The sequence below is a fragment of the Hydra viridissima genome, unplaced genomic scaffold (assembly GCF_058129835.1).
Source record: "Hydra viridissima isolate aposymbiotic clone 2 unplaced genomic scaffold, HvirCarnegie_v1 scaffold_7, whole genome shotgun sequence".
Classification (NCBI taxonomy): Eukaryota; Metazoa; Cnidaria; class Hydrozoa; order Anthoathecata; family Hydridae; genus Hydra; species Hydra viridissima.
Genome location: NW_028324306.1, coordinates 14869052 through 14885111, shown reverse-complemented (window position 1 = coordinate 14885111; position 16060 = coordinate 14869052). Strand labels below are relative to the sequence as shown.

The following is a 16060-nucleotide window of genomic DNA, read 5'->3' as shown; positions in this document are numbered from 1 at the left end:
AAACTTCCTGAAATTTCTTGAAACTTCTTGAATTCCCTTAAAATTTAGTACCAAGTTTCAATAATTATATTTCCACTATTGTAACCTGGTAAAGTGAACCTATCTGCCTCTAGCAAAAAACTTTAAAAACTGATAAAAAAGAAAGGCAATAGGAAGGAAGACTCTCTCTATTTTTTTTTTTTAATTAGAAACGTCATTGAGCATATCTATATTGAAAAGGAACAGGGCGGTCGTGACTATTTAGATTAAAAGGACAACGAAATATGCAAATATTAACACTGAATCACTAATGATGTAGCTGCATCAAAACTGTTTATTGATATTGGTGGAGTTAATTCGAGAAATAACGAGGTTTAGTGTGCACGGGGATCTTCAATGGGGTATGTACAAATTCCCATTAAGGCTTTATAACGGAAACTTTTTAAAAATCAGATTGTTTTATGCCCTCATATACTACTAATTAACGATGTTTCAGGAAAACAAGGAGGATGTTTCAAGAGACCAAGGGTGTTTCAATATCATTGTAATTATCGAAAAAAATGCAAACTTTCTTTTTGCTGCGTTTTGTTAACTATTGATGATTTTACCAATAAATTCCATTTTATAAATAAATTCATTTTTTAAAAATAAATTCAGGAAATACCAGATTATCCAAGAAGCAGTATTCGCGTAAATGCCGAGTGAAACAGTAAATTTTCTGAAATTTCCAGATTTCACGAGCTTGCTAGTTAAATAAAATTTCTGTAACAACAACAAAAAGCAATTTATTTGTGTTAAATTCGTGAAATTTAAAATAATACAGCTTTTCTATGCAACTCACATTGTTGCATGCATTTTATTCGTCCTGAAGAAAATAACTTGGTCATCTCCAAAACAACTTTGTGTAAAAGATTTATACAAAGTTATTAAATATTAACAAAAATATAAAAAAAATTTGCACTACACAGACCATTTATTTTGTTATGTTAGTGGAAAAAAAAAAAAGAAATACACTTCACACTTCACACACGTTTACTTTATTCGAATAAGTGTACTTTAGAACTTAAAGTTAAAAAAAAAATCAAGCTAAATAGCACAACAGTATGTACTAGAGAATTATTTAATATTTATTTAATTTATATTTGGCATTTACAGTAAAATGCCCAAGTATAATAGCATCTAAATAAAATAGAAATAATATAGAGCATCACAAAATATCATCAATGAAAAGATGTTTCTTTTTACATTATATACAGTATAAACATTTCAAGCTCTGATAAAAATAAAACCTTGCCAAAGGTATTACAATGGTGTCTTCTCTGGAAAAAAATACACATACATCTGTGGGATAAACTTGTGGGAAACAAAGAAAAAAAAAAGAATAAAGATGTACAGTATTTTGAAAAAAAAAAAAAAAAAAAAAAAAAAAAGGAACAACAATAAAAACAATGATACCAGGGAAAGATTAGAGTGTGTCAAAACTAAAAATGATAAATTAATTTTAAAGATTGCAAAACTTTCTTTTGCAGCATATTTTTAATAAATTTGAAAAAAAAAAACTATTTATGTAAATATATACACAACATCAGATGTTGCATAAAAATTTCCCACTTAAAAAGTTATAGGGTTTCAGTTAAATGTTATGAGCTCTGGAGGAAGATGCCCAGTGTCACCTAAACCGCGTAAAGAAACACTACCATTTGGTCGAATAGTAAGCCAAGTAATACCACAATTGCCTACACTCATGCGCAGCCAACCCTCAGGTGGAAATTGTAAAGCTCTTGAAAAACAAAACTTTATTACTAATAAAACAGTTTTGAAAAAAAGCAAAAACTTTTAGTTAATTTTATAACTTAATCACTAAAAACCAAAGGAAGAGAAATTACCTGCATACAAAATATCGGATGACATTTCCATGACATACAAGCACCTCATGACTATCTTCTTTTTGAGATGGATCAGCACGATGAATGTATTTGCGGAAAGCTCCTTCTATTCTTGGATTGTCTTTATAAAATGTCTTAAAGAATAATTACATGTATGATTCATATAAAAAGGTTTTTTAATAAAAAAGAATTAAACTTAAAAAAAACTTGAAAAATGTTATCTTTTTCTTTTTATTTTGTAAACACACATACAGGATGGGTCAAAAATCACATAACCATTTAAAAATAAAATGCTTTTACTTTTATATATTTTATAATTTTGTTTTAAACAACATCTTAGAGGGTTTTTAATCTTAAACATAAAAAATAACATATTTAAAATGACCCCCATTTTTCTCTTCACGACCTCAAGCTCTATAGCATTATCCATAACTGTTTTCAGTTAAGAGTAATGTCAGAGATAGAGCTTGTCTAAAAAAACTGCTGTCTTCTCTGAACTTCTCTTGAATACAAACAATAGTTTAGCAGTGCTTGATGATCCATTGGCTTAAGCTCTCGTATAAATTGCACCTTGTATAGAATCATTTAAAGACTGATAGGAGCTTCAAAGAGTTGCAGGTAATTCTAAGCTCTTAAGAAGGCCATCAAAAGAATGAACAACAACCAAACATCACTGGCTTTGTTGGAGGATATCTTTTGTTAAAAAAAATACATGTATGCTCTCTAAGTAAGAGCAATTGAGTGTCAATGTTCAAATTAAAACTTAACAAGTTTTACAAATTGTTTGATTCTTAGTTTACCCATAATTTATTTTCAGTTTGTGTATTTTAAAAATCAGAAAAAAAAAACAAAAAACATAAATACATGTTAGCAAAAAATTACTTATTTTTAAAAGGTAAAATAAGTTTTAGCCCATCCTACTTTTTCATGCATCTATCTGCCTATTTGAATAAGTGTAAGTTAATAAAAATTTACAACATACTACCCAACGATCTGGATTCCATGATTTTGATATTGGTTCTGGTGGATATGGAGCACCTTCTCTTATTAAAGAGCAATATTCAACAGGAACTTCTGGCATCAATTCACTAATTATAGCTCCAGTTTCTTTAGCACGTGTCATTGTTGAAACAGTTATTTTATTAAATGCAACATTAAGAGATTTCAATCTGTGAGCTGTAGCTGTAGCTTGCTTTCTGAAAGTTTGATAAGTTTTTTTTTAATTAAAAACACCAAAAATGTTATATAGAATATAGGTTCAGAGATGTGTCACATAACATTTACAGTATATTTATGTGTATAATAAAGTTAAGAGAGCTAATGAATGATCAAAATACTGATCACATATGTTTATACTCTCGCTTTATTGTAAAATGAGAGGTTTCTATCAGTTTTAACTAATGACAGATTAAAAAGTACAGTGGTAATAATAAGGCAATAAAGTCCATGTTAAAAGCACCCAGTGTGAAAATGGAATATACATGGAATGCATAATATATACATCTATATACACACATTAAATTTATATTTACTTTTATGTTATATAAGTAATAAAATCAATTATCTAGTATATGATGTAAACTCACCTTCCCACTTCTGATAGAATTCTCTCTTCATCAGAGTCTTTCATTACATACTGACCATGCCTAACTAATATAACATGCCGTGTAGCAGTTGGCACAGGTTTAGATCCTTCATTAACATCTATATTGGTATCAAAAACTGGCACTTCTTTAGACTCTTGACTAATTAAATCTTTTTTTTTCTGTATTTTTCTACAATCCCAATCATCATCCCATTTGGTCTGTGTGTTTAAAACTGGATCAAAATCTTTCTTACCATATGCTGCACCTCTGCAATCAACTTGCTCATTTAGTATGGAATACTTATAAAGTACATAAGATGTTCCTGACACAGCTGTAAGTCCTCCAAGTGCTAATAACCGAGAAACAGTCATCCGCAATTTTGACATTTTCAAAATGTTAAGATACCCATATGTTCTACAGTTTAGGTATAATTTAAGATACTTGACAGAATAAACTTTAAGATACTTGATTTCATAAACAAAGCAGCATGCATAGTTACTACATTGATTTAAAGAATCTTTAATTCAAAGCAAATTTAAAACAAACTCAAGTTACATAACTAATAGTTAAGTAGTAATTTTATATAAAATGTACATATGTATACTTTATGTAAAAAATTTTATTAACATTAAATAAAGAATAAAACTTACATCAGTTATGTACTGGTTTTATTTTACGGTTATGCTGTAGTTTCGTATTTGTGTGATATGCAGTTACAGTAAACAAAAATAACAGTGAACGACACTTCTGGGCCGTTCACTGTACTCTATGACAGTTAATATATAACTCAATAATTTTATAACAGGTTTTTTTCTTAATAGATCCAGTAGTACTTACCGCTTTCCTGTTTATTTTTAATCCTTTTTTTAAATAAATTATAAATTAACAGTATTATTGAAAGTAGGCTGTGTAAACCTGTATTTTAAGAGCAGACATGACATTTAAAAAAAAAAAATTGTAGAATATCATGTCAGACTATATTTTAAAAATGCCACATTTTTGAAGCAAAAATATCTGTTAATAATAATATTTGATCAACTTTTGTTAATGTCAGCTTTATAGTTGTTTATTTAAGGCATTTCTGGTAAAATAAGTCATGTTTCAGAGCTCCATAAAACTTGCTATGCTCTAGTTCATATTGGTCGTAAGCGTCTAGAGTTACGTAATCTTATTAGTTGAGCATGCATTATAAAACTTTGGGCAGCAAGGGTTTTTCTGTTGTTTTTTTTTTTTTTTTTTTGAGTAAATGGAGTTAAAAATCCACATATATATTTTCCTACATTATCTTAGCCATTATCTTGATAACTGCCAACGTGTAAAACATCATGCCGGATGAATTTTAGACAAATATAATAAATTTATTTGTTTTAAAATTAACATCTAAGTTAATTCTATTTGAAAAAGCATTCGGCGACAAGTTGAAGCTTAGCTTGCCAGAACTTTAGTTAATTTATGTCGTTATTTTTTGTCTTGAAGTTAATAAATGTGGCAAAAAAATGATTTAAAGAAAAAAAGCCTTATTTTTTTAATTTTTTTTTTACCTAAAAATCAATCGCTTTGATTTAACATTTTTGGCTAATATGAAAATAGTCTGTCATACAATAAAAATTGATCGGTAGTTAAAACCAAATGCTAAAACTCTAAGCATCAGAGTCTTGGAAGTCTCGTATATTACCATACTACCATCAACGATACTTCGAAGTTGGTATCGGAAAAGTCCATTCCACCGAGTCCGATGCCAATTCGGTATCGGTATCGTTGGACAGTTATCGTAAAAAATGACCGATCCAGTGACTACACGATACTTTCCGTACCAATACTCTGATGCTTATTAAGTTCTTCTAAAAATCCATATACGTGCGTATATGAGTTTTTAGAAAAACCTGATAAGCATCATCCCGAACCATTTTCATAATGGTAATATTGCAATATGCCACCAGTTATATGTTTGCTATATTTGATTTAACTTAACTAGAATTTAAGTAAATTATGCATAGGTATCAATTTTATCAACAATAATATTTTTTAGATTTCTAAAAACAGGTGCGGATTCAGGAATTTGTAACTGTGGCCAAATTTCACTTTAACGGTTGAAACTTCGATAAAGATCAATACTTTAATATTTTTTTCACAGCATTTATTGATTGAATAAAACGTCGGTAAAGTATAATAAGAACCGTTGTGTCCATGGCAGGAATCTCTATAGCCAAAATCCGTAAATTATGGCAGACAAATTAAAATTTTTAGGGATATTCCTTAAGCGAAAAAACCCATAACTAACTTGGCTGCCGTTAAATTTAAACAATGTGGTCATTGCCATAATGGCCACCCCCTAGATCCACGCCTGAAAAGAAAAAAACAGTTTGATGCGGTTTTATTATTTAGTTACGATTTTTGGAATTTGATTCCGATTGAATATGTCACAATTACATTTAAAGATAAGATTTAATCGTAAATTTTATTCGTAAATTTAATTTAAAAAATTAAATTTTATTCGTAAATTTAATTTAAAAAATTAAATTTACGAATAAAATTTAATTATAATTCATAATTTTTGTATTCAAGATCTTTACACAAAACCATGTGAAAAACTTAAATACAGTCCTAAAGTAAACCATCTTGATTCTTCCTATTGTTACCTAACTAACAAAGGTTGTAAAAGAGCTGACTAACAAAGGTTATAAAAGAGTACTTGTAAAAGCTATCACAATGACTTCTAATTATCCAAATCAATCATATCAAATGTTAAGGAGAAACATCCAAATGATAGACCAAGCGCAAAAATATCTATAGTTTTTATCTGTCATATCTAATCGAAAATATTCTACACAAATTAAAATAGCATCACAAAGTAGTGGAAAAAAAAATATAATTAAGGAAGAATCTACAAACATTATAATTTAGAAAATCATAATGCTGTTTGACTTGTTCTAAAATTGACAGATGGCCATTTACACAGAGTTATTTTTGGCCATCCGAGTGAAACTCAACCTGAATGTTTAGTAGTCAAGCTGATACTGATTTGACTGGATATGAATTTACAAATTTTAGAATGAAAATGTTTTTTGTACAACCCTTGTTATTAAAATTGCACACTGATCGTGCACTTCTCTTTCAAGATTTTAATCTGAAACTTTGTTTAAATGATTGCTTTTTATTCTAGCTTTTTTAGCCTAGCATTAAAGAATCAAGCAGTTTAAAAAATGTTTGTTTAGTTGCCTGTACCTGATTTTTTTATTATAAACATTGATGTTAATAAAGACTTTTATGTTGATAATTTAAAGAAAAGAAAATCTAAATAAGAATGTTATAAAAACCTGCAAAATTATATAAAATTGATCATTTTTTCGATAACCGTCCTATGATACCGATACCGATGCAGAATTGGCATCGGTCTCCAGAGGGCGGATTTTTCCAATAGCAACTTCGAAGTATCGTTGATGGTAGAACCATACATACAAGATTTCCGAGGCTCTGATGCTTATTGAACACGAATACAGACGAGAGAGAGAAAAATAGACATAACACATTTCGCATTTTTTGCAAAAAATTTATTTTTACATTGCATAATTTAAATGATGTTCCTTGCCTAATACCAAATTTTTTTTTTTTTTATTTAATCCTCTAAAAAAAATGAAAGAAAGAAAAAGATTATCATTTTTTATTTTGACATAAAAAGTGACAACAAAAAAAGATGACATAAACAGCGCATATTTAAATATTACCATGTAAATAGACATTTTTGTGCAGGACAATAATTTGACACGGACTTACAGTGGGTGCAGCTGACAGTCAGACAGATCTTTTCATGACGTGCATTTTAATTTGGTTTGTTTACTACATGAAATTGTAAACCAAGATTTTAAACATCTTAGTTTAATACAAAAGAGAAAATTTGCATATGCTCTTCTAATACTTTACCCAATACAAAAAATCTGTGGATAAAATTAGACGTTTATTAAAATATCTATTTAAATTTACGTAAATCACTTTATAACAGCTAAAATATTTGCTGACGTCACTAACCTCTAAACGATAAGTAGTATCTTTGAGATCCCCGAACGAATCGCGGTGAGCTGATGAAGCTCAACGAATGCAAAAGAATTATTATGGTTAAAAGAGAAAAATTACTGCGGTTAAAGCAGAAAAAAAGTTCAAATTATTCCTTTAACAAATGGCATATGTTTAAGCAATGGGCAGGAGTTTTTGTTATATTTAATCTTACCGACCAAATAATCCTTTGTTCAAATTCGCTGTTTTTCTACATTTTGTTTGCTAAATTTTGATTGTTTCATAGAGTTAAAATCGGTGCAAACCAATCGCACTACTTTTTTGATCACTGATCAAAATAATGAAATAAAACCGGAACGAATCAGAATACTTTAAAAATAAAAAAAAACCAGTAGAAAGTGAATCATCTCCTCTATTTGAATATGTCAAAATAATTACCATCTTAATTTCCGGTTGTTTTTTTTACATATTAAAGTTTTTGTTTTTTTCTTTGGTTTGCGAAGGAAAAAGCTCAGGTAACCGAAATCCAGGTAAAACAACTTTTATCACAATCTTGTGAAAGACTTAAAATCTACAGCATACTTTTTTCGGATTTAAGGCAAAAAAGAAAATAAAAAATTAGGAAAAATAAAAACTTTTTCTGATAAAACCGTTCGCTCAATTATCTAATTTATATTCTAAACCAGCCACGGTGGCTTCTTCTTTACAAAGTACACCAGTTTCAAGGTTTGACAAGTAAAAAGCACTTAATAGGAGAAAAATTTTGTAAAAAATTTTGTAAAAAATTTTGTAAAAAATTTTGTAAAAAATTTTGTAAAAAATTTTGTAAAAAATTTTGTAAAAAATTTTGTAAAAAATTTTGTAAAAAATTTTGTAAAAAATTTTGTAAAAAATTTTGTAAAAAGAAATGAAAAGTGAGAAAAGATTTTTTCCAAGAGAAAAGTCAGTTTCAAGTAAAAAAAAAAAAAAAAAAAAAAAAAAAAAAAAAAAAAAAAAGATCATGGTTAATTAGCTAAAGTAGAAAGTAAAATGCGTAAAAACCATCCGCAAACAATAATTGTCACCGCAAACCCTTGCTGAAAAAGAAGAAGATGAAGATGATGAACATTTTATGCCACTTATTGCCAAGAAAAGTAAAATTATTTAATGCAAAAAGTGTAAAAAAATCTCATTCATACATAATGTCATGCGAGAATCCAAATTGCAACACTTAGCTCTACAGCAAGGGTCTGCGTATCGTTTCATTTCCGTATCGATATCATTCTGATATGAAATCGGAAAAAAAAAGTGTCATCGGAATGATTACGACAAAATATCGGTAAAAATATTTTAGCCGGTATCGTAGTTAGTTTAAAGCTCGGTATATACCGAAACTCTCGTCATTCCGATGACACTTTTTTTTCCGATATCATATCAGAATGATATCGATACGGAAATGAATCGATACGCAGACCCTTTCTCTACAGCGAAGCATGTTTTCCATAGACATTTATAATGGTTCTGTATGTTTTTGTTGTTAAAAACATGAAAGTTAAATCTATTTTTACTTCTATTGGGCAGACTGGCGCACGTTGGAGAGCTTTTTTTTTTCTTTGATTCTTAACTTTTCCTTGTTTTATTTTGTTTCTTTATAAGAGAAGGTTGTTAAAACTTTATACAATCAAAAAATATATTATTAAAAGCATTATAAAAGTTTGTGAAAATTTTTTACAATTCTTTATTTAAGAGATGTTCCTTGCACCAATGTGCCCCCATATTTGGGATAAATTGGCCCATGTATTGCGGCAGATCGGTCTTCAAAACAATTTATAGTTGAATTTGAAGTAAAAAAGTTGAGAATAATATAGATAACATTATATGTCAATGAAGAGTGGTTAATTTATTATAACATTTAATTCGGTTACAATATGCAAAGTAGCGCAGGTAAATTACGATTAATGTACCATGAAATAAAAACATTATCTTAAAAAACCAAAATTTATTTTATAAATTTAAACTTGCATGATAACTAGTTTACAGATTGTTCAATATGACTACCTTCAGCGGGCACGACGGAGTGATATAGATTTTCATAAATCTGGAAAACTTCGCTCCTTTGAAGTAGACGGAAAGGCAGAAAATTCCTTTAGATTTGTTTGTTTAAAAGTGTTAGAATCTGCAGTGGAGATATTAGCGTCAGGGTTTCGTCTTATCTTTTTTATATGACGATTTACTTACACTATTTAAATTTACATCTTACCTACAAAAGTATAAAACTCTGTAAACTCTAACAAAATTATTAAATATCTCTAGTTTTTTTTGAAACTGATAAAGTTTTTTTAAATAAACTTGTGTAACGATAAACACAATATTCATCACAAAAACTTTCCTCAAAAAAACATTCAATGCGAATCAAAAACGGTAAACAGGGCACATTAGCCTTATTTTTAGCCCATATGGCTTTGTTTGTGCAGTGTTAATCTGCATCATTACCATGTTTAGAGCAAAAATGATTTAACTCATCAACATCATGATATTGTGTAAAATTGCATGTTAAAATAATTCTCAGACTGGAAGCTTATAAAACGACACTCGCCTAAAATACTACAGATGAAGACTGGTGAGCACAAATACATCAAACAAACTGTTCAAATTTTACTTCAACTTATCCAAAATCAATAAAAAGATGCAGCACTACCTAATACTTCTAGGGAATGAGGGGAGGAGTGCTGCTAACCTTCCGCTTGATTTCTTGCGCGCCCTAGAGCATAGCCTGCGAACTTTTTCTAAAGAGCCCCTTGGGCCAGGTTTATCCAGTTAAAATTATACCTTTAAGATTATGTAAAGTTTTGAAGTTCTTTGGTTTTTATTGTTCGGTGATCGGTTTAAGCCGGTTTTACTTTACTTATTCTAAAAGAGTATTAGTTTTTAGATTTATTTAACTTCACAACCATTTTCTTTTCACTAAGTTAACACTGTAATAAACGCTTGAGTTGTTCTAGGAAAAAAATTGTTTAATCAACAAATCAAAAAAATACAAAAGGTACATTCGTAAGTTGGTACTTTAATGCCGAAATAAGTGAAAGGTCCTAAAAAACCTCAGCAGAAAAACATTTTTTTGGCAAAGTTTAGCAAACATTCTCCGTATTAGTTCGTCTAAAAAAAAGAAAAATACTTCTTTAATAATAATTAAAGTTCAAATAATACACTATGAACATGTTTAAAAAATGGCATCGCTAAGGGCCCACAAGAAGGGTTCTTTAATTAAATTGACCATTTACTTCATGGCTTCTCTTTTAAAAAACTTTAAGGAAACTTTCCCTTTGAATATTTTTGGAACTAAATTTAATTCAGAACAAAATAATTCCAAATTTTTTATCTGGATTGAAGTAAATTATGACAAAGAAACAACAATATTTCTAAAATCTTTTTTTAAAATATGTATTGACATGGTCAGTGGCTGTACATGAATCAGCATCATTTTTTAATCTATGAGTAGAAGTATTGTTGTTCTGTACTGCACTGTTGGCAACTATAATTATCTTGATAGGACATACATTCAATTTCATTTCACGATCGTTAAAATACTAAGACTTGGCTCTCGAACGAACTCAGAAGCATCAGCACCTACTAGGGATTGCAATCCCGCACACTTTTCAATCCCGCGGGATTCGCGCGGAATTTTTTAATTTTTGTGCGGATCCCGCGGGATCCCGCGCGGGATTAGTAGGTTTCTTATGCACATTATAAAAGGCAAAATGACAATTGTTTTTTTCTTTCAAGTATTTCAGAAAAAATATACTCAACTTATGAAATTGATAAAATAAGGTAAATAAAGCCAAAAAACACAATTCATTTGTAAATCAATATAATTCTTAACATTTAATGAACAAAAAGACAAGCCAAAGTACATAGGACATCTTTTAGCTTTACGTAGAACGTCTATTAGCTTTATTTTTTTTTTTAAATATCAAAATGAGAAAATCATTGTAAGAAATGCGCTCTTAAGAAACAGACCCTACTTAAGGTATCATCACTTAATCTGCTGAAAAAGCTCGCTCGGCCTCTACGCTTGTTGGTGGTATGGTCATCAAGTAACTATGCGCTATATCTTGAAGCTTGCCTCTTACTCCATTACTTTTATAGGCAGACATTTCCGGCTTCAATAATTTATCAAAGTCTAAAGAATCTAAATTTGGTCTCTCCTTTACATTTTCTGTCCAGCTTTTCTTGTCTTTCTGTGTTTGATTTTCCAATTCTTTTTTCAGCGATAGAATTGTAGGAGTAAGTATTTGGGAACTGTTAATAAAATCTACAGCTTCTTTTTCTTTGAGTTCATTTTCTTCGTCGGATTTTGTAAGTAAACTAGTAGTCCATTTAAATTCTTATTACGACGTTGTGTAAACCTCACACGAAGTGCAGCGGCTTAATCTATGCTCAAAAGTGATGATTGCTTTTGCAATTTATCTAGCATAAATTGAAAAGTTGTTTCCGCCGTGACAAGGTTCGATTCTCTCCTGCATAAAAGTTCGAGACCAAGTTTTAGTGGTGCTAGGCAAATAATTAAGTCATTGATTTGGGACCACTCTTCTTAGATGAAACGAATTTCTGACCCAATATCAATTAAGGCTTTTTCAATACAATACCAAATACCAATCAGCAGATGGTCGGTCAAAATAATTGTCAAACCATATTCTTTATTTATAACTTCATCATCCTCAGTTTTACCATATTCATCTTCTTCTTTACAATTTTCATATGTAGTAAACGATTCTTCGACTTCTCCGCTGTTTTTCTTGTATAAGATATCAATAACTGCAAGTTGTATTCCATGAGCATAACATAGTTGTTGATAGCAACTAACTTGACGCAATATTCTGCATTACACGATCCATGGATTCGAATCAATCCAAGATTAAAGTGTTTCGCCTCCATATGTAAATTTAAGTTTAAGTATCTCTGACTATTTTGTGATGTCCATTCGTCAAACGTTATTGAAAACTTTTGATTTTGCTTTTTTAGTGATGTGAATTTTTTCATTATATTGACTTTTACAGAATCTGAGAATTTAACTACCATCGATCTTATAGTATTAGGTGAAGTAGGAAGCCGGAAACCACTCTTTGAAAACAAGAACCGTAAATCTGAAGATGTGCAAAAACTATTAAATGTAAAGCCGAACATAGCATGCACTTCGCATTTTCTTTATCACTTTTTTTAAAATATTCCATATAGTTTTAATTTGCGACATGCTTAGTACTTTTGTATTAAAATCTTAATGTAAATAATTTTTAAAGACTTTTTAAAAAGTAGTTTTTAAAAGTATATTTTTTATAATTATGCACGCACGTTTTCAATTTCACGTTTTCAGCATACTCATTAACAAAAATTTCAACATACTCATTAGCGAAAATTTCAACATAATCATTAATTAAACAAAAAAAAATTTGAACGAGTTCGACCAATGTTTTGCTAAATAATTATTTATTTTTGAATGATTTTTTTATATTTATAGCTAAGAAAAATATTTTAATAGCTGAAGATAAATTTTTAAATGGATTTGTTTCGCAAATACATTAAACACTTTTAATTTGATATTTTTTTTGTCTTTTTAGTTTAAAAGAATTGACCTTTTTTGTTTAAAAGCAATAGTTTCAAAATCCCGCCAATCCCGCGGATCCCGCAGTAGTTTTTGCGGGATCTCGCATGCCTTAAATTTATGCGGGATCCCGCAATGCGGGATTGCAATCCCTAGCACCTACAAAAGGTTTATGCGTTCATGCTAACGGTCCCTGTATAACTTCTGAAAAAAACCTCTTCTTCGAAAACCAAATTTGCGACTGTGGTGGAATCGGCAGGAAGACTGATAAAGGAAATAGCAAGCAATCATTATCTAAATTCAAAAACGTAAAAAAACTACGGTCATTGTTATTTCGTGATTAAGTTGAGTAGGAAAATGAACACGTCAGTATTGGTGCTTCGTGATAAGTAAAGGTACTGCTGTCTCATCATTACTATTTTACCAATAAATCTATAATATAAGTTTTTGAAAAGATGAAGATAACTAAATGATTGAGGGTTAAGAAGCCAACTTAGAGCGTCCTACAAAACACCCACGTCTAGAACATTTATTTTTTGATTTAAACGTTTTAGTCGGAACATCGGAAAATTAAAAAAATAAATAAATAAAGGCAAAAAGAATGCCAAATATTTTATTCATATTTGCGACGCATCGTCGCTTCGTTTCTAACGAATAATAACAAAGAGTAATCAACTTCTATATCGGTTTTTTCAGATAAATCGATTTTTTTGAAGTTTATTAAAATAGAAATCTTTATGTGTTTAAAACAGCAAAGTTTTTGCTGTGACAAGTTAGTTTTACATTCATACATAAATTTTTTATTTAAAACTTGTTAAAATAATAATATCTCGCACATCTCGCATATCTCGCATATCTCGCAGTCTTTCGCAGGGTAAAACAACATAAGGTATATAATGTATTGCAATTTTTTTTTCCGGACTCTTGTAACTGCTTGCTAAATATATAAATTATTTTAAGTTTGATTTCTTTCAATTCATTGATATCAAAGTTAGTACTTAATTTGTTATTATCATTATTATTATTATTTTTTATTTGATGCATTTTTTTTGTTGTTGATATATTTACAATTTCTTACTATTTTACAATTATTATTTTATTTTACAACTTGTTATTATTCGTTAAAAGTCGAAAACCGAACGCCGATGCCTAATATCTGTAATCCAAACCCCTATTAAATTCATGTTTTGATTTTGTACATTCGAATGCAGAACTTTCAAAAATTGAACTTTCGAATTTCTGTTGCTTCTAAATTTAATATTTCATTTCGTTAAAACTATGAACTTTTATACTGACAAAATGACTGATAAATCAAAGATGATCAAAGATGATCAATTTTAGGAATTTAAGCCTTGCATTAGGAAAGTAGACTTCAGCGGAGAATCTCACGTTTTTTATTTTTATAAAAAACCAAATAAATGGGCTTGTACTAAAAAGTTTCTTATCTTAAATTTCTTACTGTAAAAAAGTATTACAACTCTAGTACTTAAAGTTTCTTAAGAGTTTCTTAAGTTTCAAAAGAGTGTAAACAAAATGAAATTTGAAAACATGTTAAAAAGTCAGATGTTTTACAGTTAATCAACTAAAATTATTTGAATTCCATCAACATCATTCAATGTAGTATAATCCTGAGGTTTGTCTCTAAACAGAATACAAATACGGAAATATTCCTCAATTTCTTAATAAAATATGTTTCTTATCGAAAAGTAACTTTGTACTAACAGTTTCTTAAGATTTCGAGGCTTCTAGTACAAGTTTCGTATAAACAAGTTTCTTGTAAAAAAAAAAAGAAAGTCTACCTCAATATAAATACACATTTAGACTCTCCAGGAAAATCTTGAAATTTAGGTCTTGTTCCAATAATTAGTAGCTTACCAGCCGAAAGGTCCCTTGTCTTTTTTTAATATACAAAAAACATAAAATATACAACATTTTTTTGAAAATATCGTGTTAGCCATAACCACAGATAGGGCTGCTGGTATAAAGATGGCAAGTAAGTTAATTACAGATTCACAGCAGCTGTGGTTTACGTATGCAATCCTATTGGAAGTGTTGACTCTTTTGTATCACCAAGAGATGTCTGTCGAGCTTTGACTTTTACAGTGACCTAACAGTGAAGAAGGCGATTCATCTAACAACACCAACGCAGATTATATTAAAGACGATAATGATTTTGAGTTTCCGATTTTCCCTGTTAACCTCGTAAAATCAAATAAAAATTTTGGTGGTAAATGAAATAATGAATAGCATATTGATGAAGCATTTTAAAAAGGTCTTCTATTAACTGCAGACGTAACATTAGAATTCTTGCTTCACACCGTTGAAAAATGGATAGTAACCGTGTTAGCGACAAATGGTGAAAAATGAACATCGACATAAATGATGATCATGTCGATGTTCATTTTTCACCAATGAAGACGTAATAATTTTTCAGGATCATTTTAATATTTGCACTATAGTCAGGCTAGAATCTCCCATTTTAAACGTTGGGAGAAAACTAGTTATTAATTATAATAGTTACTTTTAAAATAAACCTAATTTTTTATATTTTAAATTCGATTTATTATTTGAATTTCTTTCTAAATGATTTTAAAAAAAAGAGGTTATTTTAAAAAGTTTAAATACAATATATTTATTATCAGTTAAATATATTTATAAATATATTTAGTATTAGTTATTACTTAAAAAAATTGTTTACAAATTAAGTAATCATTACTTTTAGAAAATAATCAATAACATACTTCCAGAGTTTAAAATAGCAGATCAAACAAAATAGTTCTAAGCAATCCCACTGGGATACCCAGTGTTTTTATCATTGGGTTCCTAATTGCGCTCGACAAACAATTCATTTGGATAGCCCAGTAAGGCTCCAAATTTCCACACAGAAATCCAGACGGTTCCTATTTATTTTTTAGTTCTGGTCTTTATAATATACGCGCCTGAAGTTATACCAAAAGATCCCAGCGGGCACAAGAACATTCAATGTATGTACATTGTACGTCCAAACGTCGCACAGTGAC

General features: G+C 29.4%; 1 protein-coding gene across 5 annotated transcripts; it reads right to left on the bottom strand.

Moving 5' to 3' along the window:
- Positions 1-1179: 1179 nt before the first annotated feature.
- LOC145184261 (serine/threonine-protein phosphatase PGAM5, mitochondrial-like) lies at positions 1180-7597 on the bottom strand. 5 transcript variants are annotated; one of them, XM_090093538.1, is made up of 6 exons: positions 7478-7597; positions 7226-7288; positions 3452-3865; positions 2848-3061; positions 1866-1999; positions 1180-1759 (listed from the first exon to the last, which is right to left on the bottom strand). In XM_090093538.1, exons 3-6 carry the CDS (start codon positions 3835-3837, stop codon positions 1609-1611), a joined length of 885 nt encoding a protein of 294 aa, XP_089949664.1. In that variant the 5' UTR covers positions 3838-3865; positions 7226-7288; positions 7478-7597; the 3' UTR covers positions 1180-1608. The 5 variants fall into 5 exon arrangements, with proteins under 5 accessions (XP_089949664.1, XP_089949663.1, XP_089949662.1 ...); XM_090093537.1 differs by lacking the exons at positions 7226-7288; positions 7478-7597 and adding an exon at positions 4102-4593; XM_090093536.1 differs by lacking the exons at positions 7226-7288; positions 7478-7597 and adding an exon at positions 4102-4592 and having other exon boundaries at positions 3452-3949.
- Positions 7598-16060: the final 8463 nt, after the last annotated feature.